Below are 27,996 nucleotides of genomic sequence, written 5' to 3'. Positions count from 1 at the left end.
CAACATATGATGTACTTTTGCTCATTGAACCCAAGATCTTGACATTTCAAGTGTTGGGTTGAGTATTTATCAATGGTGATCAGATGATGTTGGCTTTAGTCCCATCCCCTTAGAAGTTTTTAATACAATATCCCTTGCAAGGCATTTAATTAAGGGGTCCGCCAAATTTTGGCATGATTTCACGAAGTCAATTGTGATTACTCCATCTATAAGTAATTGTCTCACATAACTATGTCTTAGACCAATGTGCCTAGACTTTCCATTATAGATTTGACTGTTTGCCCCTAGACAAAGTTGCCTCACTATCACAATGAATGGACGCGGGAGGCATTGGTTTAGGCCAAATAAAAATTTCTATAAGCAAATTCCTTAACCATTCAACTTCCTTGCAACATGAAGCCAAAGCTACAAATTCTGCAGTCATAGTGGAATCTGCTATACAAGTTTGCTTCTTTAAGCCCCATGAAATAGCTCCTCCACTAAGATTAAAAATCCAACCACTTGTGGAAGTATGATCATATCAATAAGTAATCTAGCTAGCATTTGAAAATCCTTCCAAAACTGAAGGATATCAAGTGTAGTATATACCATAATCCATTTTATGTTTTAAATATTTTAGAATTATGTACACTGCTTGCCTATGTGCTTGGCTTGGATTATTAGTATATCTACTTAGCTTTCCAACAGCGAAAGCAGTGTCAGGCCTAGTACAAGTCATCGCATATATAAGACACCCTATAACACGTGCATATTCTAATTGAGATACTGATCTGCCAGTGTTAGGGTACAATCTTATGTTTGAATCAAAAGGTGTTGACATAGGCTTACAATCATAATGATTGAATTTCTTTAAAATTTTCTCAATATAATGTGATTGGGTCAATACTAGGCCATTCTCATTTTTGATAATTTAAATCCCCAAAATCACATTAGCAAGCCTCATGTCTTTCATATCAAAATTAGATGACAATAATGATTTAGTGAGTTTAATGCTCTCACTATCAATAGCAAAAATTAACATGTCATCTACATATAAACAAATAATCATACCTTTATTTCCTTTGAATCTACTATATACACATTTATCAAATTCATGAATATTAAATCCATTTGAAACAATCACTTTGTCAAACTTTTCGTGCCACTGCTTTAGAGCTTGTTTAAGGCCATATAAAGACTTGACTAGTTTACAAACTTTATGTTCTTGTCATGGCATAACAAATCCTTCTGGTTGTTTCGTGTAAGTTTCCTCATCTAGTTCTCCATTTAAGAAAGTAAGTTTTACATCCATTTGATGGATTTCAAAATGATAAATTGAAGCCAAAGCAATCAAGACTCTAATAGTAGGAATTCTTGCAACATGTGCATAAGTATCGAAATAATCAAGATCTTCTTTTTGTGTAAAGCCTTTCGCTATTAGTCTTGCTTTAAATCTTTCAATTGTTCCATCAACTTTCTTCTTCCTCTTGAAAATCCATTTACAACCTATAGGATTAGATCCATGTGGTAAATTAACTATTTTCCAAGTCTTATTACCCATAATAGAGTCCATTTCATCATTAATGGTCTCTTTCCAAAAGGCAACATCTTGAGACTTCATTGCCTTTTCATAGGTGAGGGGATCAAACTCTATAGTAGGTGTTGTTAACATATATATTTCCATAATGTTGATTTTGATGATAACAAACAAGATTAAGAATGATTAATCTTTTAAGCTCAACTTATTTTTTATACATTTTAAATAAATCATTATTTTCACATTATAAAGGTTTTATATTTAATGTAAAAATAATTTTATGAAATTAATTATTTTTTAAGTTTATGGTTTAATTGAAAGAGTTTTGAAAACTTTGAAATCAACAAGTATTGCTTGAAATTTTGGAAGAGGACTTATTTAAAAAGTTTCATAGTATTTTGGGCCATATCATAATTTTTAAAATTTTTGAGAATAGCAAGCATTACTTAGAGATTATGAAATTGGACCTATTTACAAAATTTATAACGTTTTGGGTCATAGTACAGCTATGGAACGTTTTAGGATCAAACTGTAATTTTAGAAAATAGTTCACTGTAGCAGTCACTATAGTAAACGGCTAACCGACATCTTGATAACGGCTAGCGGACATCGAGTAGAATTGAAGAGTATCCTCTAGATACTAACGACGATCCGACATCTAGAAAACGACGATCCGACAATTTAAAAATTCAGCCCAACGATCATATTGACCAGTCAAAACGGAGATCTGACAGTGAGCAGAAAGTCAATAACGGTTAGTTTTCAGCTCCAACTATAAATAAGCTCAATCAAATTCAAATAAAAACAATTCCAACGATTATCATTGAGCAAAATATTGAGCATACAACTTTCATTGAGCTTTAAATCATTTTATTCATCTTATTCATTCACACATTGAGCTTTCATTTGTGATCAAACACATTGTGTGAGAGAAATTTATTTGTAATCCTTTTTGTAAAATCAAGTTAAGAGATTGTAAGTATTGTGATACACTTGGGTTAAGAGATTGTGGATAATCTCTTGTTGTGAAGGTCCATTGACACCTTGGAAGTCAATTGTAAGCATTTGAAGCATTGGAGGCTTGCTTAGTAAAATCCTCAAGCCCAATGAGCTTGGAGGTATGAATGTAGGCGGGGATTGCCGAACCAAGTAAAAATCATTGTGTTTGTGGAATTCTACTAGTGCCTCTCTTTTGTACGAAAAGAATGTTTGAGGGAGAAAAGCCTGCAAGGGATAAAGTTAAGAGTTTTGAGGGGTTCGTGGAATGCTCCTAGTGCCTCTCTTTTGTACGAAAAGAATGTTTGAGGGAGAAAAGCCCGCAAGGGATAAAGTTAAGAGTTTTGAATACTCGCCATTTTTTTCAAGGAATATATCAAACAACCATGCAAATAACTAAAATAAAGCTGTAAAATAATGCTAGTCACACTCTCAAATTTTATGTGATAACTTCTCCATTAGGGGAAAAAAACGTAAAAAATAACCAGATAAAATTTATAAATTGTTACTAGCCTTGTAATTTTCCGTATGCTCTAAATATTTCACCCATAAAATAATATTATAAAATCTCACAAATAATTTCTTCAAGTATATAATTAGATTGAACGACTCCATGCTGTGCGCAAAACTTCATTTGCCAATTTCATATAACATAGCCGACATTTTGACAATTGCATTTCCATGTTTCCTCTGCCAAGTTTGCTTCCATGGCTAAACAATTCAAAGACGCTGGTGCCCGCCCGCCAAGTCTGTGTATGATCAAAATCATGCAACCACCAAATCAGCTTGAAGACTTGAAAATACGTCCAAGCAAAGAAGTCCACAGATTTGCGGTGCCTCTTCACATGTAGCATTTATGGGCATCCAAATAAGTCAAGAAGTCCTTTGCTTGCAGTTACAATCTAATGCAAGACATTTAATGCGAAGGAAACGATAATTATTCAGAATAATTTTGTGGCTAGAATCAACATAGTTGGCCACGTTTTTGTGGCTAAGAATCTGCCAAGGAAAAATATGCTTTGGCCCAAAAAAGCAAAAAAAAAAAAAATCATTATTCATGAAAGTTTTTCGTTGCCTAAACTTTTTTAGGTCAAACTTTGTGTAGGTTAGCAAAACGTTTTTCATAACAATGTTTCTTGGCTAAAACAATTCGAGTTTCTCTACTGATCCAAAGTTTTGCCTTGAAAATTTGAATTATGGCTAAAAAAATCGTGAAAAAAAAACACCATTTCCTTTATTATTCAAAGTTCTACGTATTCTTACAATATTCATTCACTCAAAAAAGTGAATTATGGCGATCAATTAGATAGTTACCAATGGTTTATTGGATACAATTAAATGCACTCCACCGACACAAAAAACTAACTATAGTATGCGACTAAATGGCAACAGGGACAGCACGAAGGGGTTGAGCCTTCATTATGGTGATGCCAAATTTCTCTTCCATATCCATGTTCTCATCTTCAAGCTTCCAATCAAAAGAATTTATAAGTGAGCCTAACATTAGATATAACATTCTGATTGCTAACGGTAAACCAGGACAAATTCGTCGCCCAGCTCCGAAGGGGATTAGCTCAAAATTCTGGCCTTTGAAATCAACATTTGACCTTAAGAACCTTTCGGGAATAAAAGTGTGAGGGTTGTCCCATGTGCTTTCATCTCTACCAATAGCCCATGCATTGACAAAAACTTGTGCACCTTTTGGCACTGTGAATCCTGCAATTTCAATATCTTCTAAGGCTTTACGGGGGATTAATAAGGGAACTGGCGGGTGCAACCTGAAAGTTTCTTTAACAACTGCTTGTAGATAAGGTAACCGAATGATGTCAGATTCCTCAATTGAGTTTCCTTTGCCAACGGTTTGTTCTAGCTCCAATTTTGCTTTCGATAAAGCCTCAGGATTGTGGAGTAGTTCTGTCATTGCCCATTCCATTGTAATTGAAGTTGTGTCATTCCCGGCAATAAACAAATCCTGGTATATGAAGTGTGTTAATTAACTTGTGATTTGTACGGGAAATTAAGAAAAATAAAAAAGATATATTACCGCAAACAAGTGCTTGATATGCTTTATGTCAATCTCTACGCTCTTGTCTTGGATAATATTGAGAAGAGTATGCAACATATCTTTAGGTTCGATGCTAATACTGCAACCATGTTCTTGTCTTTGCTTCAATCGTTGATCAATCAAGCGATCCAACACCTCGAACATCTTGCCAGCATAAAGTGTGTTGCGCCGCCTTATCCCTTGCAGGTCAAGCATTTTCAGTAGGGGAAAGTGGTCGGACAAGTTAGGCTTTCCTGCTTCTTCCATGATACCCCAAACTGTATCCTTAAACTCTCGCTCATTGGGATCAACCAAATCAATTGAAAAAATTGTGTTGGATAACAAATTAAGTGAAGTATTAAAAGCAGCTTGGCCAAAATCTATTGCTTTACCCGCACTGCAATTTTCTTCAACATAAGCAAGAAGGCCTTTGATTTTCTTGCGTCGGAGGTCTTGATTGGCATCGAGTTTCTGATTAGTGAAAATATGCATGTTGCATATTTTTCGAAGACTTCTCCACAGTGGTGAGACTGGCAGCCAGACCAAACTGAATTCATGGTGCTGGTATGGCTGGGACAAGATTGATTCAGGGACCTTTCGATCACAGAATAATGAATCATGTTCTTTAAGGATAGTTTTCGCCATGCTTGGAGAAGAAACTACTACTGTGGTCACCTGGCCAAGTCTTAGACTCATTATGGGGCCATGAATCTTCGCCAGCTTGGCCAGTGACTTGTGAGGTTTACCACCCAGTTCCAGGAGGTTTCCGATCACCGGATAAGGCCTCGGTCCTGGTGGAAGCCCTTTGCGTCTTCCACTGGAAATGAAACTTAAAGCCATCACCCAAACCAATGTGAACAAGAGCCACAGTATGCAGCTAATTAACAAATCCATCTTTGAATAGAAGTTTGTATTTTGATTTCTCTTTATTTGAAGCTCTCATTAACACCGTCCCCTTCACTTTCTTTTATAGTCGCTGGATTCTGCAAGTTGCCATTTCAAGGTCCAACGAAACATGAGATTTGAATTGGAGTTGTTCCCAGTTCCCACCCAATTGATTACCGACAGTAATTACACGACCTACGAGACTAGCGATGGATGCAGAAAAGTCAAATAAGGGCAATATTGAAATTTTACAAGTCAATTAACAGAAATGTAGTGAAACATTACTTTTTCTAAGTTAATGTTAATAAAGCACAAATTTTTCATAGTTAAGGGTATAAAAATGTTAGACGTCGACAATTGTTGTAGTGGTTTATTATTTTGACACAGTTGGATCAATAAATAGACAATAACTATTCATTTTAATTAAAAGATAAAAAAAAATTATTTTACATTTACATAGATTTAAATTTAGGGCGGGGCTTTTTTTTTATTTTCTCAAATTTTAAATAAATTAACTAATTTTGACATTTTAATCTTCGTAATTTCATTGGTGCAATGGAAGTAACATAGTTTTATGCTATAATAAGGTTTAAAAATTTTGTTTTATGGAAATAAATTTTTAATGGATTGAAATGGCTGTACATTTGCTTTTTGACTTATATAATACTTTAAATTTATTTTAATTGCAGTAATTTATTTGTTTTATTTGATTTGATTTTTAGCCCTAACATTAAAAACTTATCAAATATTTATGTTCTGATAAAATTAAGTAAAAAATTTAATTCAACACTTAATGCTAAATGCTCAATAAATTGTTTAACTGTAACACATTCAAAACTACTCTTACCGACATATTTTTTCTACCATATAAAAGATTAATTATTTTTTTTGTTTTACAGAATTAAATATTTATGATAAATATTTATCATCAAAATTTAAAAATAAATCACACTTACTACTATTAGAGAACTTTATGTTCATTTACGTAAAACAAATTACATTTTCAATATGATTTTTTAAAAATAATTTTTCTTTCTTTTAGTTCAGCCTTTATTTTAATAAAATGAGGACTTCCTCATTATGAGACACTCTATATATAAATTTTTATTTATATATTGATAACAATATATTTTTAAAATTTGTATTTAAATAAGTTGTAATAGTAAATATACAAAAATAAATTTCTGGCGGAGTCATTCTCATTTTCTCAAAGTGAGGACATCACTTAGTTATTAAAACAAAATTGTGTATTAAAACCTATACTTTTTTTTCTCGCTTTCTCCGAAGATTTCTCTAGTTCCCATCTCGTCCTTTGTCTCCTCTTTTTCTCGTCATGTATCCATTAGCATTTGGGTAAAAGCTCATTTAGTCCCTATATTTTGATGTTAGTGTCTGTTTAGTCTCTATATTTTTAAAAATACCCTAAAGCATCCCTATCATTAAATTATTGACACATTTGCCATTACCTTTTATTCCTTTTGACTTATTTTTATAATATTACCATATTACAATAATGTTTAGTTTTTAGACATTATTAAAAAGAAAAATTAATTTACCAGTTTAACGCCAAAAAATAAAATAAAAACAATATATATATAAAATTTTTGTGGAACACTCTGCTGAGTAGTTAAAATATTAATTTTTCTAAAAAAATTGATAATTTAATTTTTCACAAAATTAATTTTTTTGGACACACATGAGCTTCAACAAAAATTAATATATATCTTTTTTATTTTTTATTTTATTTTTGGGTTTAATTTGATAATCTAATTTTTTATTAATATCCAAAAAAGAAACATTACTGTAAGAGTGTAATATTGTAAAAGCATGCTAAAAAGAATAAAAAATAATGGCACAAGTGTCAATATTTAACAGCAAGGATGTTTTGAGGTATTCTTAAAAATATATGGATTAAATGGACACTAACCTCATAATATAGAGACTAAACAAGCTTTTACCCATTAGCATTTTTCCCTCTGCCGTGCAGATGCTGGCAAAGAAAACCAATCATCTGATTTCGATTGAAAATAAATTTCTTTTGGTTTTGATTGGCTCACGTACATGAGGAAAATTAAACAAATCATTTAATTTCAAACTTACTTGTTTTGAACATGGAACTCAAAAGTATGAACTAGACTTAATTACTGAGGTTGTAGAAGAAAACCATTTAGATGAAATAATTTTAGAGAAGAGTTAACCACTCGGCCACGGCTACTTCAAGCCCCCAGGAAAAACATTATGGTGGCTAAAAGTCCTTCCTTAATTGAGTAGAGGCAGTCTACTCCCTTACCAATGTGGGTAGAGTTGACATGACTCGAATATTAGTGAGGGTAAAAAATATGAGCAATACTTCATAAGAACTTATGTAAACTAATCTCAGTAATAATCTGATTGTAAATATCAATAATAACCTCATGTAAATATGAATTATAGTTTGATTATAATAGTCAGTTAAAAAAAAATTAGTGAAGAGTTTGTCTTTCTGGGAAAATGTGCATGTGTGTGTTAGAAAAATAATTCCAAAGAAAAATGATTGTATCACTATATGGAGACGAATATTACTGATTTATAATTAGTGGTTAATTCAAAGGTGAAAATTACATACTTCAGCAATCAATTGGATGCTTTGTTATATATATATATATATTTTTCCCCTCTTGTCACTGTATCTTAATTTGCTTTGTGCATTAGCGTAAGTGAAAATCTTATTCAATATTTGATGGTAATTAAAATTGAAAAAGTTAAAGGAAAAGGATAAAGAGGAAAAAAATAGATCATTAAGAAAGGGAGTTCAAATTCTTGGTAAAAATTGAGAGAAAAAACAATGGATACTACAGGAAAAAGTATCTATTATGACAGTCCTCTGTATGATAGTTTTTTATCTGGAGGCCTACACTGATAGACTCATGATAGATTTTTTTTTTATGTCATTCATTTATGACATACTTGTGATACAAATATTGTCTATTAAGAAACTATGATTTATTGGTGATAGAAATATCGTCTATCAAGAAACTATGATAGACGAGTGATAGATTATTTGACCATCAAGAATGCATGATAGATTTTTTATTTTGACTTTAATTACACTGGTTTGACTTTATTTTTTAAAATATTTTATTATCAAAAAAAGAAGTGAAATGGTTTTGTTTCTTTTATAGTAATAAATTTAAATTATAATTAAAAATTTTGTAAATTAAAAAAGGACAAAAGCGTTTTGTAAGGGGAGAAATGTTTTGTGAGGAGGGAACCGAAAAATTTTCTAAGTGAGAAAATGTTCAAGCCTCACACTAAAATCTCAAAGCACAACACACTAGCAGCAAACCCTTAATACCCGGTCATAGCAAACTGACGACACCAATACTTGTGATAGAAATATCATCTATCAAGAAACTATGATAGACTAGTGATAGATTATTTGGCTATTAAGAATGCATGATAGATTTTTTATTTTGACTTTAATTGTGTGGGTTTTACTTTATTTTTTAAAATATTTTATTACTGAAAAAATAAGTGAAATGACGTCGTTTCTTTTACAGTAATAAATTTAAATTATAATTAAAAGTTTTGTAAAAAAAAAACGTTTTGTTGGGGAAAACATTTAATGAAGAGGGAACAAAATTTTTTTCTAAGTGTTGAGAAAATTTTCAAGCTTCACTCTGAAATCTCAAAACATAGCACACTAGCAGCAAACCTTCGAAACCCAGTCCCAGCAGACTAACGAGATCCAAACACTCATTGTTCGATGTCGTTCTTATTGATTGCCATTATCACTGCTATATTTTATGTCGGTCATGTCTGCCATTGTCACTCTTTGCAATAGCAAAATCAGTTTTAATCAAAACCCAAATTGGAATGAGAACAACGGCCACAACACGTTTTTTGATTGAAAGCAACCCAATCTCTTGTGGTGAAAGAAGACCCAAATTGTGGTTACCGAAATTAAAACCCTAGCCTTCACTGTGAATTGAAGCTTCACGCCCTCTGTTGAGTCATTGCTGTATTTACATGTACTTAATTTTGTTTTCGTGAATTATATTGCTTAAAGTTAACTAATTTAATGGTAAAATTCTAAACTGGCGAGGCTCGAGGCTTGGATGGACAGTGTTTGCTACCACCACTCCTCAATGGTAGTTATAATTTTTACTATTCATTCTACTTTTATGTAAAGTAGTAAATAATTTCTAGAAAATTGAAAAAGAATCCTATTAGATATATTTTGATAATTAATTTACTAAATAATTTCCAAGAAAGGTATTGTGTAAAAATAGTTTGAGTTCTATTTTAATTTGTAATCATGCATTGCATAGTGTTGTTATATACGTGGCACTAAAATTATGTGATAAGAATTCACATAGACAATTATGAATGAAGCATGTAGCATATTGTAGCCTTGTAATTGTGACCGATACAAAAATATGTTCATGTGTATGTGTGAATATATATATATATTTTATTCTAGCTGATTCTGATGTTGAAGTTTCGTTAAGTTGAGTGAGTGTTAGTGCATGAACTTATATATCTTTATGTTATGCAACTAATTCTTTAAATTTTGGCTTAAATGAACTATAACAAAGGCTAAGGTGGGATTCTTAGCAAACGATTTTGTTATGTAAAATTGAGGGATTCTTACCTCTTATAGTCATATATCAATGTATGTGGTGTTTTTTAGAAAATAAAAAGTTGTTGATGGAAAGCTCATATTAACATGAAAATTTGGGGAATCTTTTTATTTGATTAGGTGTCTATTTGAAGCTGTGAGAGCTGTTGTTGTTACAGTTGAGGCATTGATTGTTGGTGCAACTAGGGAATTTGTTATTTTGTTGTAGCTATGTATCTGTTGTTGCAGTCGTGGTAGCTATTATTACTGCTATTATAGCTGGGGAAGTTGATGTCGTTGTTGCAGCTGGGAGAATTTACTGTTGTTTCTGTTGGAATTGTGAAAATTGTTGGTGTTGCAGTTATGATTGCATTTGCTATTGCTGTTGTTGTAACAGTTGCTATCTTCGATACTAATAATAGCTTGTCAAGTATAAATAGGTGTGATTGCTGCATAAAAATATGTTCATGTGTATCTGTGAATATATATATATATATATATATATATTTTATTCTAGCTAATTATGATGTTGAAGTTTCGTTAAGTTGAGTGAGTGTTAGTGCATGAACTTATATATCTTTATGTTATGTAACTAATTCTTTAAATTTTGGCTTGAATTTACTATAACAAAGGCTAAGGAGGGATTCTTAGCAAACGATTTTGTTATGTAAAATTGAGGGATTCTTACCTCTCATAGTCATCTACCAATGTATGTGGTGTTTTTTAGAAAATAAAAAGTTGTTGATGGAAAGCTCATATTAACATGAAAATTTGGGGAATCTTTCTATTTGATTAGGTGTCTATTTGAAGCTGTGAGAGCTGTTGTTGTTACAGTTGAGGCATTGGTTGGTGCAACTGGGGAATTTGCTATTTTGTTGTAGCTATGTATCTGTTGTTGCAGTCGTGGTAGCTGTTATTATTGCTATTACAGTTAAGGAAGTTGATGTCGTTGTTGCAGCTGGGAGAATTTACTGTTGTTGCTGCTGGAATTATGAAAATTGTTGGTGTTGCAGTTATGATTGCATTTGCTATTGCTGCTATTGTAACAGTTGCTATCTTCGATCGTAATAATAGCTTGTCAAGTATAAATAGGTGTGATTGCTGCATAAATTTGACGATTTAGTGTTCTTGAATTGTTGAAGGTATTGTATTAAGATACTTGAAGCTTTTCTTTGTATTTGCTTTCACTTTTGTTCTACTGATGTATAGTATTTCAAGTTTTACTTTATCATTTTCTTCCTAGGCTTACTGTTATGATAACTGTAATTTGTTGGTACCTTTTAGCCTTCTTGAATCTAAGTTTTGGCATTCTATCAACTAATCATTCAAATATATATTTTAGTGATATATATTGTCGCTGGATTTGCACTTCTAATTGGATACAGCAGCAGATTGTTGTGTTTAATCTGGTAAGTTTTGTTTTATATCCTCTATTATTTGACTTTTTTTTTGAAGTTATTATATACTTGCTTAAAATTACATATTTTTAAATTTATAAATACGATTCTATATAATGTGTTTGTTGTGGGCCATCACATAATTATTATATTTATATTATATTAGGAGAGTGAACTTTTGAAAAGTATAAATTACGGTTTATTAGCTTTCTTGGTTGTTGTAATTGTAATTAAATTTGTTGTGGACCATGACCATACTTTTCTATTATGTTGTTTCTTTAATATAAAAAAGAAAACCATGTGAGCCAAACTATGTTTAAACTTGAATGACCTCACAAAGATTCAACTTTGTTTATTTCACATGAGTGTTGTGACATTAGACAAACATTTTGAGTCTGTTGTGTTCTTTGTTTGTTTTATTTATATATCAGGAAAATTAATTGTTAAGCCAAAAATGAATAAGTCTTGGGCTCTAGATGATACGAAGGAGCGTTTATGGGAGTCTATTAAGGCATAAAATAGGAAATTAGAGGATCTTTATAGTATTATTCCTGGTGGAAAAATCTGAAATGTTTTAATCTTTATTTCATTCTAATGTTCTAAATATTCTGAAACTTGAAGGTTTACTTTGTTGCTGATCCTTGAAGTACAAAGCAAGAATTGCAAGTCATGGAAGCTGTATTTCATAACTTTAAGCACACTCTAACAAGGGACTATGTTTTATTGTATGTTAATGAATGTAAAAGGCTTTTCAGGGCACCGACAAGATACAACACTATTGATAAGGAAAGTTGGGTTAAGTTTGTGAAGGACATGCTATCTGAAAAGTTTCAAGTGAGTGCATCTAATTTAAGTATTAATAATATTTTCATGTTTATGACATAATTCCTTGTGTGTTTACCCATTGCCTACTTGGTTATTTTAAGTAGAAAATTAGTGGTGTGAATAAAATAGGGGGCACAAACCATGTTTAATCATCGCTTAAGTAGAAAAGGTTATGTTGGGTTAATACAAGAAGTAGTATGTATAGTCAGCTTGTTACTTAGATTTTATTTAGTTTATTGAAAGTGCTTGGTTAATGTAAAAAGTGATTGTTACTTACATTTTATTTTGTGATTCATAGTCTGAAAGTGCTTAGAAATGGGCCTTACTAAAGAGGAAGTGGACAGGAGTGTTCTTTGGAAGAGAGCTCGACAAATGAAAAACGGAGGATACTGCCTCAATGTTGAACCAATTATTAAAAGGATCGTAAGAAATTTTTGCTTACTACTTTAATTATGGCTATTATGATTACTTATACTTTGATAACACTAGCTTACTTAATTCATTGATGTGATCGAATATGCTAGAGATGGAAGCTAAGAAAGGGAAAATGCGGTCTTCTAGAAAAAAAAAAAAAAAAGGCATTCTTGCACAATCTTTGGGAAGAACTCTAAGAAGTGGTCATATGCAAGGAGTGGGCAAGTTCCTAACCTCTTCTATGTATTTTCAAACCTTCCAAAGGCTTGTAGTTAGATAGAGGGAAAGAGAGGACCGTCTAGCGAGGGAATTAACTAACCATCAGTTGGAAGAAATGTTAAATGAACTAAGTAAAGACCTCACCATTAATATATAGCAAGTTCTAACTACTCACATGTACATATTAATACTGCTCTTAAAGATGATGGCATGAATTGTGTTTAAGATAATGCAGCTGTTGAAACACTAAAGGTCAGTTTGATTACTGCTTTTATTTGTTATTTTTGAATTTAGTTTGCTGCAATTTTACTATTTTTACTTGCTATTTCTGGATTTAGTTTACTATAATTTTATTGTTTTTACCTACTGTTTTTGGATATAGTTTGCTGTAATTTTACTATTTCTACATATGTTGTTTCTAGATTTTGTTTGCTACTATTCACTATTTTAGTTCCTATTTCTGGATTTTGTTTGCTGTATTCACTATTTTTACTTACTATTGGATTTTGTTTGATGTTAGTTACTATTTTTACTTGATGTTGCTAGATTTTTTTTGCTGATATTCATTGTTTGTACTTGTTTCTGGATTTAGTATGCTGATATTTTGCGTTCTTACATTGGTTGTTTGTAAGAAACTTCTAATAATATATTCTGTAAAACGTTTGGATATTTAGGAACCATTTATGTTCTTAGGAGCCTGATCATTTGAAAAAGAAGAAGAAGCAAGGGACATCTAAAAGCACAGCAAGTAAAAACCTTCTAATACTAAACAATAATAAAGAAATAGACACAACAAAGCAAAATAAGGATACACCTCCCAAAAGGCTTTCGGCCATTCCAAGAAAGAGTCCAAGACTAAACCTAGTTAAAATCTTAGTGGAAATGCTTGATGATCTATTACAGGAAAAAAAGTGACAAACATAAACATTAAAGCATAAGAAAACAGTTGAACTTTGAATCAGTCGAACAACATAATGATATCATAGAGATAAGACCTACAGAAGTTGTAAAACAAACTAAGGACAAGGGTAAAAAAATAGCAGTGAAGCCTCTACCAATGAGGAAAAGCACAAGGTATGTAGAGAGGTACAGTGGAGTAGAATTTTGTTGCTGCAGTTGTTTAGCACAATGTGTGAAGCTAAGATGTCAAACCAAGAATGGATTTCATACTTAATAGATTGTTTTCCAAATAGAAGGAATTAGACCTTGTATTAGGCAACATGATTGCAGTACGATTCTGTCAATGGATGCTATAGGAGTAAATGTCATCGAAGTCTATATTACTTAAGTGACTTATAATTAGGGGTGGCAAAAAAGCCCGGGCCGGCCCAGGCCCGGCCAAGCCCAGCCCAGGCCCGCGGGCCTAAAGCCCGGCCCGCAGGGGGTGGGCCTGAATATGGGCCTAAAAATTATAAAGCCCGCATATGTTGGGCCTGGACAAGGGCCTAACAAAAAAGCCCGGACTTGGCCCAGGCTTTCTAAATTTATGAATAAAAAATAAATTTAATTTAAATAAAAAAGAAAAAAAATCAAAATATTAAATTAGTTTAATTTTTTATATTAGTATTTGTTATTTTATTAGGTTGTATTGCTAATATTTAATGTATTTGACTATTATTCTATTTATATATTATATTATTATCTTTAATTTAAATATTTTTCTTAATTTAAAAAATATTTTATAATTAATTTAAAAAGCCTGAGCCCGGCCCAGGCCCGCCTAGGCCCGGCCCGAGTTCGGCCCGTCCAAGTTGGACGGACTTTTGAAGGGCCTGAACATCGTTTAACTAATGTGGGCTTGGGCCTGGGCTTTGAAAAGCCCGGCCCAAGCCCGCAATTTGCCATCCCTACTTATAATCATTCTAGTTTTATGTGTATTTTTTATGGGAGTTCCAATTAATGGACTTTGACGTTGTATGTCTTTTGTTTACCAGGATGTTGTGTGATCCCATTCTCCCTACAAAAAGAGGATTAATACCATTTGGACTATTTCGTCTATGTCTGATTTCGTTAGGCAAAGACCGTAATCCTACCTCATCCTTTAATCTCAAGGCATATGGATTTTGTGATTGATTAAAAAAAGCGAATAAGGGACAATTTATTTTTATGCCTTATAATCCCTAGTATGGTCCTTTAATACTTTTTGGCTTATATTAATTTCCTTTCTTGCCTTAATTTACTGAAATTGCTACCTTAATGTTCTTTCTTTTGTTATAGCTGCCATTGGGTGTTGGTCATCTTTGAGGAAGTTTATTATCTCAATTCTTGTGAGAGAGATCCTGATGATGATTTAAAGGAGCTCATTAAAATGTTTGTTAGTTTTCTTTGATTACCATTGTCAATATAAAATTACTTTTACATAGTTCATAAATATTCTTTTACAATTTATTTTTTTATACAACTCCATATTAATGTTTATAGCACAAAAGAGTAAGGAGAAATGGAATTATAATAAGATGGTGAGATCTATAAAGGTATGACCTATTACCTCAACTATAATTATATATTAGTATGCTTAATTGTTATTATAATGAACTGTGTAATTGCTGATTGTGAATAGATCCTACAACAACTGGTAAGTTCAATCGTGTGTGGGTTTTATATGATGAGATTCATGAAAGACTTGGTTAATGAATTCTCATTACTAATGAACAATGTAAGTTCCTCGATCATAATTTAATTTAAAAAATAATATGTACTGTGTCAAAGTTTCACTACATAATTTTAATTTTTCATAAACAGTTCAATGGAAAGACAATACATTTTGATGCTGAATTAGATGAAGTCCATATTGAGCGGGCAAACTATGTTTCTGGATTACTTGCTACTATGTAAGACAAGCCTTACCTACTATGTCGTCATTGTGAGTTCATTGATAAAATAAATTAATTTACCAAACTTTAGTCATTGAATACAAAGTTTGCTAATTATTATTCTATTGCCTAATATTCTAATATATATGAGTTGTCATGGACTTTAAATTTGATGAAGTTATATTTTACTTGTACGGTTACCTAGCTTTTTACACTTGCTATGTTGGAATTTGATGAAGATGGTGGGTACTGCTAGAGTTGGCTACCTTTTTTCTTTAATGCAAAATAGGACCTGGATATTGATACAACGTTGCACATTTAGCTTCATTTTAGATTGGTATTTGTTGTATGCTTCACCAAAATTGATAGAATAGATTTTCTTAGTCTAATTAGTATTGTTGGCTTCCTCTTGTGCTGTTGGAAATGAACTATGTTGTTGGCTTTCTTTGTGTTACTGGAAATGACGGTGTTGTTGGCTTCCTTATGTTGCTAGAAATGAACTGATCATGGATCATTAGTCTTCTACATGTTGCTGGAATTTGGTTTTTATGTTATTATGATGCTCTTCTATTTATGTTAGACTTGTTATTTGTATTTGGATACATTATATTTGTTGACAATTATCAATAATTATTCAATGTTATTCATTTCATTTTCTTTGTCAATGAACTTTTAATTTGCAATATTTATTTTAATAATCTAATTAATTAGCTAAATTATGAAATTTTAATTTCTAAATTAATTACATGATTTTTATTAAAATGATAATGATTTCATGGTACAAACAAATAATCATTTTTATTAATTATAATTTCAATTTCCGAATTGATTGAAAAAAATCAATTAATTATAATTTTTGTTTCATGCCAAATTTAAGATTTCCTGCGAAAAATTCAAAATATAGCGTGCAAAATTAAAAAAAGAGCCAAAATTCAAAATTATTATATTTCCCTCTAAATAAAGTTATGACAGTTGTGTGACTGGTTATATCTATCACAAGTTATGACTAGTATTGTTTTGTCACTAATTCTTGATGGGTATTGTTCTATCATCGTGGGTACTTTCTCTTATAGTGGGACGAAATGAAGAGAAGGAAGAATGTTGATGATGTTAGTTAAAAATCATTTTGAAGCGGATATTTGGATTGTGTTTCTCATACAACATATGGAATTACCATAATCTAGAAATCTTACCATTGCTTTTTTGTTGTATTAATTTAGACCCCCAAGTCATGATTTGTCACCACTAATCTTATTAGATGATAATCTATCACTAATAATCTTCCAAATTAATTCTTTACACCTATTATATTTAAAGATTTCACTAACAAAAAAATAGGAATTAGTGATGGAAAAACAATTTGGGTCTGGCCTGAATCCGCAGAGATCTAACAAATTCAATTCTGCATAATAAAAAGTACGGATCTGGATGCTAAAAATTAATATTTACATGAATGAAAATCTATATACAGATGGAAATACATAAGAAAAATAAAAAAATTGAATCCAAATTATTTTTTAATTAATTTATTTATTAAACCAAAATAAATTAAAAATATATAAGGTAAATGAAAAAAATCAAACGTAACCAACTAATCATAATACTAAAGACATGCATACGTGGATCTGTGTGGATTTATGGTGGTGTTAGACTCAGATTTATGTTATTCTTAATATTTGATTTATGTTATGATAATTTTATTTATGGATATATGGTGTTGTATTCTAGGTGTTGAATTGTTGATTGTTGAATTATGATTGGATTTTATTAGGTAAATTTGTTGAATTTTAAATTTAGCGTTATACAAATCTGAATATCTGATTTCATCTGCAATCCTCAATGGTATTACTCACACCCAGATCCGCATTTTTTTAATCCAAATCTCAAACCGAATTTTGCCATCCCTGAATAAGAAAAAGCTTTGATGCCCCGGCTGCCCCATACACTCATTTTTGGTAAATTACTTCACGGTCTCTCTTATAGATTAAGTGGATATTATGTTGTTTCCAAAAAAAGAAAACAAAAGAAAAAAATAAGTGATGATACCCCAGAGTTTTTATAAACCCACCCCATTTTCAAAAAATAATTACAAAAGGTGTACATTATTTTTAAAAAATTAAAAAATTTCAAATAGAGAAGAACTTTAGAGAATTAATTAATTAAATCTATCTTAATTTACTTTTTTCTAATTTAGATTTCCTTTTATTGTGTTTGATTATAAAGATTGTTATGACATAAGTTTAAATTAACTATTTTATACTTATAAGGTAAAAGTTCCAAGAATTTACTTAACTTCAATAGTTTTCTAATTTTATACCAAACTCATTATTTCTAATATTACTTAATTAGTATAATTATTAAATTGTAAATAAACTAGCATAGGGTTTTTATGGCACAATACTCATGTAAATTATTGGGCTATCAAATTTATGTCATTTATTTGTAGGGATGGTGAAAATAATAATCAAATTTCGTTTAAAAATATTAGATTCTAAGTCACAAAATTAAATAACTAAATTATTATATACATAATTCATGATTACCGGGGCAAATTGATCATATAATAATAATAAAATAGTAATATAAAACTTATATTAAATTTTATGATCAAATATGGTAAAAAAATAAGAAAAAAAATTAATAGAAAGATTTAATTGATTAATTGTACCAAACTTTTATTAATTTATATATTTTTAAAAAATATTATGAACTTACTGTAATTATTTTCTAGAAATAGAGTGAATGTATAAAAGTAGTATTAAAATATCCCCATCCAAAAGAAAAATTATCTGTTAAAAAGCTTTTACAAGTTATTACCTTTAAGCTATCACTAACTTTAATAATCAAATTAGGTGAATTGACCAAAATATAAATATTTGAAACACTTCAAAATCATGTGTCGAATATTAAAATTTGAATCAATGCAAAATTATGTGTCAAATATTAAAATCTTCGAACTTTTTTGCTTTTCCAGAGGACAACGAACATCAATGTTAGAAACCAATGAAATTAACCCGTGCCGTTGAAACAAATGGACAACTCATACACGAACAAATGGTGTACCATGCACCACGTGCACAGTAGCTGGAACCCAAATACTAGGTCGGAAGTAGCTTTCCATTAATTTATTTGGTCTCGGAAATCGTACAAACACAAAGTCATTATTGCCCTTTTGAATAGGAAAGTTCCACGATAAAGATTTGAGTTTGCAACTATTAATTTCCAAGTTCTTGCTGACTTTTTTTTTTTTGAGACTGATTAATCATCAAATTACTGTATTACACAGATATTTACAACAACTGCTTATTGTAGTAGAGGTATTACACTGATATTTATAATCAGATATACATAATTGGGACTTACATTATTACAATGAATTCTATAAAGTACATGCCCAATATAAATAACCCCTCACAGGAGAAGATGTCCATACTCCACTTGTATTTCGTAAGGGAGAAGGATATAAAGAACATTTAGCCCCCATAATACTTTTGTGGGGGCTAGAACCGCTGCCCTCACAATACTTGTGAGGGCAGCAGCCCACCACTTCGGCCAAGGCCGAAGTGGCAAGTTCTTGCTGACTTTAAACATCCACTTGGGAACTTTCATGAATTAATACAACGTTGTGCAACCATTAATTTCCTAGTTCTTGCTGACTTTTTCAAACATCTACTTTTTTCATGAATTAATACAACGGTGAACAGTCACACGACGACTTTCTTCAATCATTTTATACTGCACGCTAAAAAGTCAAGAAATCCTTGCATTGAATTACAAAATCTCCTACGTGCGTTCATATCAAACATTTAATGCTGTACGAACGTTTTCAAATGAAACTGATAAACACGTCCAATGCAACTTCTACCTATGTTTTTCCGGTCAAAATAAAACAACAAATTTAGCTATTAATCTTATTTTTGAAAAAAAGGGGCAACGAAATTTATTGGTGGCTTCAATCTCCTTCCAGCCCAACAGCAAAATATCTCGGACGATAAAGTCAAGAGGTCCGGAATTTGTCTTGAGAAAATTGAGTTGTCATTATTTTACGGGGTAAACTTTAATTCATCCCTCAGATAAAGGTACAGACAATGAAGTTAATTGCATATAAAACCAAATCTATCACAAAACTTTAATACGGTCAGCAGCAAGGTTGCAGGAGCAACTTTGTGGGAGAAGACAATCCAAATACATCAAAATGAGCGGTCCAGGTAAGTTGCTTCATTGGTTTTGTGACCTGATCGTTAGATCCAACGAAATAATTGTAAAAGTAAAAACAACGTAGGATGTATTTACTTAGGTAATTAACATTGCAGTCCCTCTAATTTTTTAAAATGTCAGAAATAATAATATTATTATTATTTTACCGTCTCACCCCATCAATGGTTATCCCCATCTCTACTTCTCAGGCAACCCGTGATTCATATGAATTTTGCCATCCCTAAATAAGAAAAAGCTTTGATGCCCCGCCTGCCCCATACACCCATTTTTGGTAAATTACTTCACAGTCTCTCTTATAGATTAAGTGGATATTATGTTGTTTCCAAAAAAAAAAAAAAAAGGTGATGATACCCCATAGTTTTTATAAACCCACCCCATTTTCAAAAAAATAAGAAAAAATATCCACCGTCCATCTATTTTTTCTAATTTTTTTTAAAATACACAATTCTTTTTTTTTTTGCTGGAATCCACCTAAAATTATATTTTGTTTCACTTTTCCACTTCCGTTTAGAATCCGTTAAAAAAATTAATGGAAACTTTAAAAAAATGACCATTTTTCCCCCTAAAACAAAAATTACAATTTCACCTTAAAAATTACAAAAAATAATTAGATTAAATCTAATTATTTTTCCCATCGGTTAATAAAGAAATTAATTTCACAACCATCAAATGTAAGATTTTTTTTTAATATGTCTATAATTAGAATGCTAAACTATAACAGTAGTATTAAAAATAGCTCAATCACGCAAACCATCAATTGAATTTAAGATAAGTAGAGTTTCATTATTCATTGAGTTATAATCTCTAGTAGTTAAGATTTTTTTGTACTTCATTAACATACCAATAATGATATTCATCATTAAATCTGATTATTTTTTACATTTTTTAGGGTGAAATTGTAATTTTTATTTTGGGGGTAAAATGATCATTTTTTTAAGTTTCCATTAGTTTTCTTAACGGATTCCAAATGGAAGTGGAAAAGTGAAACAAAATATAACTTTAGGTGGATTCCAGCCAAAAAAAGAAAGATTTTTGTATTTTTAAAAAAAGTTGGAAAAAATGGGTGGACGGTGGATATTTTCCCAAAAAATAATTACAAAAGGTGTACATTATTTTTAAAAAATTAAAAAATTTCAAATAGAGATGAACTTTAGAGAATTAATTAATTAAATCTATCTTAATTACTTTTTTCTAATTTAGATTTCCTTTTATTATGTTTGATTACAAAGATTGCTATGACATAAGTTTAAATTGACTATTTTATACTTATAAGGTAAAAGTTCCAAGAGTTTACTTAACTTCAATAATTTTCTAATTTTATACCAAACTCATTGTTTCTAATATTACTTAATTAGTATAATTATTAAATTGTAAATAAACTAGCATAGGGTCTTTATGGCACAATACTCATGTAAATTATTGGGCTATTGAATTTATGTCATTTATTTGTAAGGATGGTGAAAATAATAATCAAATTTCATTTAAAAGTATTATATTCTAAGTCACAAAATTAAATAACTAAATTATTATATACATAATTCATGATTACTGGGGCAAATTGGTCATATAATAATAATAATAAAATAGTAATATAAAACTTATATTAAAGTTTATGATCAAATATGGTAAAAAAATAAGAAAAAAATTAATAGAAAGATTTAATTGATTAATTGTACCAAACTTTTATTAATTTATATATTTTTTAAAAATATTATGAACTTACTGTAATTATTTTCTAGAAATAGAGTGAATGTACAAAAGTAGTGGGTTAAAATATCCCCACCCAAAAGAAAAATTATCTGTTAAAAAGCTTTTACAAGTTATTACCTTTAAGCTATCACTAACTTTAATAATCAAATTAGGTGAATTGACCAAAATATAAATATTTGAAACACTTCAAAATCATGTGTCGAATTTTAAAATTTGAATCAATGCAAAATTATGTGTCAAATTTTAAAATCTTCGAACTTTTTTGTTTTTCCAGAGAACAACGAACATCAATGTTAGAAACTGATGAAAATACATCCGTGCCGTTGAAACAAATGGGCAACTCATACAAGAACAAATGGTGCACCATGCACCACGTGCACACTAGCTGGAACACGAATATTAGGTCGGTAGTAGCTTTCCACTAATTTATTTGGTCTCGGTAATCATACAAACACAAAGTCATTATTGCCCTTTTGAATAGGAAAGTTCCACGAGCATAAAGATTTGAATTTGCAACTATTAATTTCCGAGTTCTTGCTGGCTTGAAACATCCACTTGGGAACTTTCGTGAATTAATACAACGTTGTACTGCATGCTAAAAAGTCAAGAAATCCTTGCTTGAATTACAAAATCTTCTACGTGCTTTCATATCAAACATTTAATGCTATACGAACGTTTTCAAATGAAACTGATAAACACGTCCAACGCATCTTCTACTATGTTTTTCTGGTCAAAATAAAACAACAAATTTAGCTATTAATCTTATTTTTGAAAAAAGGGGGCAACGAAATTTATTGGTGGCTTCAATCTCCTTCCAGCCCAACAGCAAAATATCTCGGACGATAAAGTCGAGAGGTCCGGAATTCATCTTGAGAAAATTGAGATGTCATTATTTTACGGGGTAAACTTTAATTCGTCCCTCAGATAAAGGTACAGACAATGAAGTTAATTGCATATAAAACCAAATCTATCACAAAACTTTAATACGGTCAGCATCAAGAGAGAGTGGAGGATGCCACCAAAGGATTATAGGAGAGCATCAATCGGTTCTCAACTCTTATTTTTTGTTTTCTTATTTTTATCTTGTTATGATGAATTGGTTATGACTGAAACTATTTTGTTTCTTATTTTATCAGAAATTATGAACTAAGTTTATTTTTAGTTGAGTGATAAATAAATTTGATGGTTAATTGACTGATATTCTGTGTTGCTGGATGTTTGCTATAGCACGTTATTTTGATAATACTTATTTTAATTCACTATTTCGGCTGACCACCCATTTAGTGATACTACTTAAGAGAGAGCCTCAAAAAGGCCCGTCTTAGTAGAATATACCAAAGCAATACTTGGTTTTATATTAGGTTTCCTGAATTGGGTTTAACTTAATTCGAAAATGGTCATGCTTAATCTAAAATTAGTGATGAACTAGATACATGGATTCAACTTGTAGGGTACTTAGAATCTAAAATGCGTAATGCTATATCTGACGTCAGCCTAAAAATTGGTCACTGTTAAGTTGCATTTAGATATAAGAAATCCAACATGCAACAGCTGAGAATATATAAGGATTATGCCCAGTGCTATAGCAACTGATCCAAACAGTAGGAGAATAGACAAAATCATTAAGTGAGTTTAATCACTTAGCTACTCCACTCCCATTGATTGCATCTTTATATTTACCGTGATAATTTATTTTATTGCATTTTTCTTATTACATTTTTTTTAATTAATTTATTAGTTTAATAATTTATTTTAATTCTATTTTAGAATAAAAATGGCAGTGATAAAATTGTTGTAGCAATTTCTGTAACAACAATCCATGTGGAGACGATCTTGAATACTTATCATTATATTACTTGTTGTGTATACTTGCACATTGACACTAATAGCATTAGAAAACGTACAACAAGTTTTTTGTGCCGCTGCCAGGGATTGGTGCTTATTGTGATTTTTTAAATCAATTTTAGTTGGTGCAAGATTTTGATTTTCTTTTTATTTACTGTGTTTGCAGAAGTGCTCTGGCAACCCTTGCATGCGCAAATACAAACCTATTGAATTCCAATTTGATCCAGAGATTGAAAAAACTACAAGTAGATTTCGGAAAGAGAATAGTAATTCAAAAGTTGCTGTAGCAATGAACAATCACGGAGAAATACAACCAATTAATGGCCAAGAAGGTTGTTGAGTGTTAGAAAATACATATTTATAAAGGAGAAAATCGTTATTTTATATTTCAAGTCTTACTAACAACCTTTACTTTTATGTGTTTTAGCTTCTTGTAATTTAATTATGTGTGTTTTATTTTAATTAAGTATTTTATCTATTTTTGGGGCATTATAGTCATTTCACAATAAACGAGAGATCAAATGGCAAAACAGACATCACTTTTGAACTCAGGACGGTCGAAAACCTTAGGAGAAGCATAAAAGGAAAAATGGCACTGTTCACATATACGGTACTATTCACATATACGGTACTGTCTACGTTACTATTCACGACACTGTTCACATAGACGGACCGATGATGTGGCATTGACTGATGAGGTGTCACGATCCTGTTGGACTAAAATTCTTATGCACTGTTGATTGATGACGTGGCAGCATATCAGTAGATCAAAAATCTCGCGTACGGTACATGCATTACTCAGGATTATTTTCAACTAAACCGCGTCACTGTTCACCCGAGTCTAGGGATGGCAATTTTTCCCGATGGGATGGGATCCTGCAGGATCCCATCCCATTTTGGACGGGAATGGGACATATTTTTGTCCCATAAAAAAATTTAGGGACGGGATTGAGACATTTTTTTATCCCAATTACATATGCGGGACGGGAGTGGGATTGACAAATTCCGTCCCATCCCGTCTCATTACCGATTAAGAATGGAAATTTTTCCAATTGAGAACGGGATCCCATCTCTTTTGGGACGGGATTGGGACATATTTTTGTCCTAAAAAAAATATAGGGGCGAGATTGGGACGTTTTTTCATCCCATTTGCATATACGGGATGGGACTGGGATTGGTAAATCCCATCCCATCCCATCCCATTACCAACCCTACCCGGGTCAAACCGTGTTACTGTTCATCCTCGTGGTCAAACCGCGTACTATTCACGCGTACTGTTGACTGATGACGTGGCGCAATCCTGAGCGTCTAAATTGTTTTTAATCCGATGGCCATGATTTACTCCATGTATCTATAAAAAGGGAGCCTCCCCCCTAATTTGATATCTCTGAATCCGTTTTTGGGATCCATTTTCTGTAATTCCTTCTCCATCTTGTATTTTCTTCATATTTTAATAAATTCTTATTTTGCCCCTAGTTCAATTATGAGTAGCTAATTTTCTTTCAAGCTTGGGTTGAAGGTGAAGTCTCAACATGTGTCATGGGCTTAATTTGGTAAATTTATTTTCTCTTCCCCTCTAGTTTTTGTGGATGTTTTGACTTCTTGTCGACAAATAATAATAATCTTGTCGACAAATAATAATAATCTTGTCTAGATACCGCTTTGGTTACACCGGCTCTCTAGTATAAGGTTATTATTATTTGGCACGATAAGCCCTTAGCACTATATTGATTAGAGCATGGTTCATGAGGTGTGGATTCCCCCCTCATGATTTAATTGGCATTAATAAGGATTATTTAGCCCATGATGCATGTTGATACGGATCCAGATACCCAAGTACGTCATTTTAATAGAATTCTCTTCAATTTATTCTCGTCATTTGAATTCCAATTTTAGAATTTATTCTCGCCATTTTAATTAAAGTTTTAACATATTCCAAATTATTTCCACCACAAATCCAATCACCCATTTACAAAATTAATTCTACATATAATTAAAATTCACCTCCTCGTGGGATCGACACTCGTCACCATTAGTCTATTCTACAATAGATTCGTGCGCTTGCGAGTACATTAAAATTTGCACAACAAAGGTCAGAATGGGCAAAATATTCAGGGATAATCAGGAAACAACAATATTATCTACATGACATATGATAGAGATAGAGCCATTAGAGACTATGCCATATTGACCCCTCAAGTATACAACCTGAAATAGTTAGACCTGAAGTACAAACTACCAATTTCAAAGTCAAACCCGTGATGTTTTAGATGTTACAAATAGTGGCGCAATTTAATGGATTGCCATAAGAAGATCTTCATCTTCACCTTAAACTATTCTTGGAAGTAAGTGATTTTTTCAAGTTTGTAAGAGCATCACAAGAAGCATTGAGGCTCGGATTTTTCTTGTTTTCTTTGAGAGATCAAGTAAAGGCATGGTTGAATTCCTTGCCACCAGATTCCATCACCACATGAAATGATTTGGCTGACAAATTTTTGATGAAATATTTTCCATTGACAAAGAATGCAAAATTGAGGAATGAGACCACATCTTTCCATCAACTCGAAGATAAATACTTGTATGATGCATGGAAAAGATTCAAGGAGTTACTCAAGAGATGCCTCATCATGGTATTCCTTGTTGCATACAATTGGAAACTTTCTACAATGGGTTGAACTCAAGCACTAGATTTATGGTAGATGTTTCAGCAAATAGGGCCTTGTTGTCTAAGTCATATAATGAGGCTTATGAAATTTTGGAAAAGATAGCTAACAATAACTATCAATGGCCATCAACTAGACAAGCTGCAGCAAGAGGAGCAATGTAACATCCCAAAAATTCACCCATGAAAGCACAATGGTAAAATTGGAATGAAACCTCACATCCTTTATCCTTATTAATAAACCTCGAGATAAACAATCATTATTCATACTCCAATTGAATCCTTACATAAAACATCTAAAATAAAGTCTCCAAAGAAAAGTCTCTAATCCAAAATAAAAAGTCTAGCCAAATTTAATCTTTAACGCAACTCCAAGGGTCCACAAAAAAAAATCTCCATCTAAGTACTCAAGCCATATCTATAATCAATCTGCAAAAAAATAAAAATAAATTGGAGACGAGGGGTGAGCTGTCAATTCGGTAAGCAAATCCATGCACAATATTTGAACACCTTTGTCATTATACCTTTAAAGCAACTCCAAGTTAAATTGGAAGTTTATTTATTGCATATATTGTAATAGGGATTAATTTATTAATTCCCTAATTTAGTGAGATTCCAATTTATTAGGAATATTTATTTCATAATTTAATTAGATGTCTAATTTAGAAAGTCAATTAATGATAAAATTCTATAATTGACTCATGAGATCTATTTAGAGCAAGAAGTTGGTTCAAACATGTAGTTCATTAAATGCTCTAGATATTTCTTGGGAGACAAGCAAGGCAAGAAGATCAGATTTATTCCTATTTAGATTTATAGGAATTATAAGAGGAAATAAACTCTTATTTGGGAAGTGTCTAAGTCTTTTAAGGCTTTCTATTTTGGTGAAACCCTAGTGCCTATATAAAGAGAGATATTTCATAATTGAAGGCATGCACAACACAGAGCATAAAGCAGAGAAGCAAAATTTGGCCTCCTCTCTAGAGAATCCAGATTTGGCGCATAATGTTGTGTTGATTTGTTTTCTTATCTTCTTTTCATCTCTGTGGAGAGTCTATGTGGATCTTAGATCACTAGACATTGAAGAATTGAAGAATTGCTATTGATCACTTTACGAAGTGCCTTGAGGATCATGGATTAATAGGGGTAGCGATTATTCAAGAGAAGCAGATATAGTCTAAGGTTGAGTAAACTGTATGGTGATAAACTATAAGTGAGAGTCTTAAGTTTGGTAAATTCATAGGTCGTAATATCTCAACTTAATGAATTACTTTTCATCTGGGCGTGGCCTGATGGATGTAGAATTGATTAATCTGAGCCACGTAAAAATTTCTGTGTCATTTATTTTCTACATTTTATTGTGTTTTTAGAAATTAATATTTTTTATGCAGATGAACAGTGACTCCTACGGTTCAAAAAGGTTCTTCTAACTCTAATTTTAAATTGTTTGATTTTAACAAATTTGAGGGTATTCAATGCAAAGAACGTGGAGGCATAGAACACATACAAGCACAATGTGCTAACACTCTTATGAAAAAGAAAGCAATGCAATCCACTTGGAGTAATGATGATTCTACTGATAGCATCGACGAAGAAGACCTTGTTGGAGGACTTGTTGTCCATAATGACGGCAATAAAAAGGAATTAAACATCAGAGATGCATCCATATCTAAAGCCTTACACTTAGCTTCTTGCAAAGAAGACACTGATTCCCGTCTTGACATGATAACAAGAATAATGATTCTGATAGCGACGTCAGTGACATTGATATAAATGACAAGAAAGCTTTTCATGAAAGCTACAAGATGATGTTCGCTAAATGGGAAGAAGTTTACAATGAGAATGTGACCTT

General features: G+C 31.5%; 1 protein-coding gene and 1 non-coding gene across 2 annotated transcripts; both read right to left on the bottom strand.

The window, feature by feature from the left end:
• Positions 1-3,724: 3,724 nt before the first annotated feature.
• On the bottom strand, positions 3,725-5,643 carry LOC18035278 (geraniol 8-hydroxylase). Its single transcript, XM_006423609.2, has 2 exons — positions 4,557-5,643; positions 3,725-4,484 (listed from the first exon to the last, which is right to left on the bottom strand). The coding sequence occupies exons 1-2, from the start codon at positions 5,448-5,450 to the stop codon at positions 3,891-3,893; spliced, it is 1,488 nt and encodes a 495-aa protein (XP_006423672.1). The 5' UTR covers positions 5,451-5,643; the 3' UTR covers positions 3,725-3,890.
• A 20,367-nt stretch (positions 5,644-26,010) lies between these two features.
• LOC112096638 lies at positions 26,011-26,116 on the bottom strand. Its single transcript, XR_002904535.1, has one exon. It is a non-coding gene; the product is annotated as a small nucleolar RNA R71 (small nucleolar RNA).
• Between the last annotated feature and the right edge of the window lie 1,880 nt (positions 26,117-27,996).

This window comes from Citrus clementina, unplaced genomic scaffold (genome assembly GCF_000493195.1).
Source record: "Citrus clementina cultivar Clemenules unplaced genomic scaffold, Citrus_clementina_v1.0 scaffold_8, whole genome shotgun sequence".
NCBI lineage: Eukaryota > Viridiplantae > Streptophyta > Magnoliopsida > Sapindales > Rutaceae > Citrus > Citrus x clementina.
This window is presented reverse-complemented; position numbering and strand designations above follow the sequence as displayed.

What these genes read in the sequence shown, in the direction of transcription:
- LOC18035278 (XM_006423609.2), bottom strand. Translation starts at nt 5,450, where the DNA reads ATGGATTTGTTAATTAGCTGCATACTGTGGCTCTTGTTCACATTGGTT. An exon ending in ATATCAAGCACTTGTTTGCG is followed by an intron (nt 4,485 to 4,556) that starts GTAATATATCTT and finishes TTCATATACCAG; the next exon opens with GATTTGTTTATTGCCGGGAA.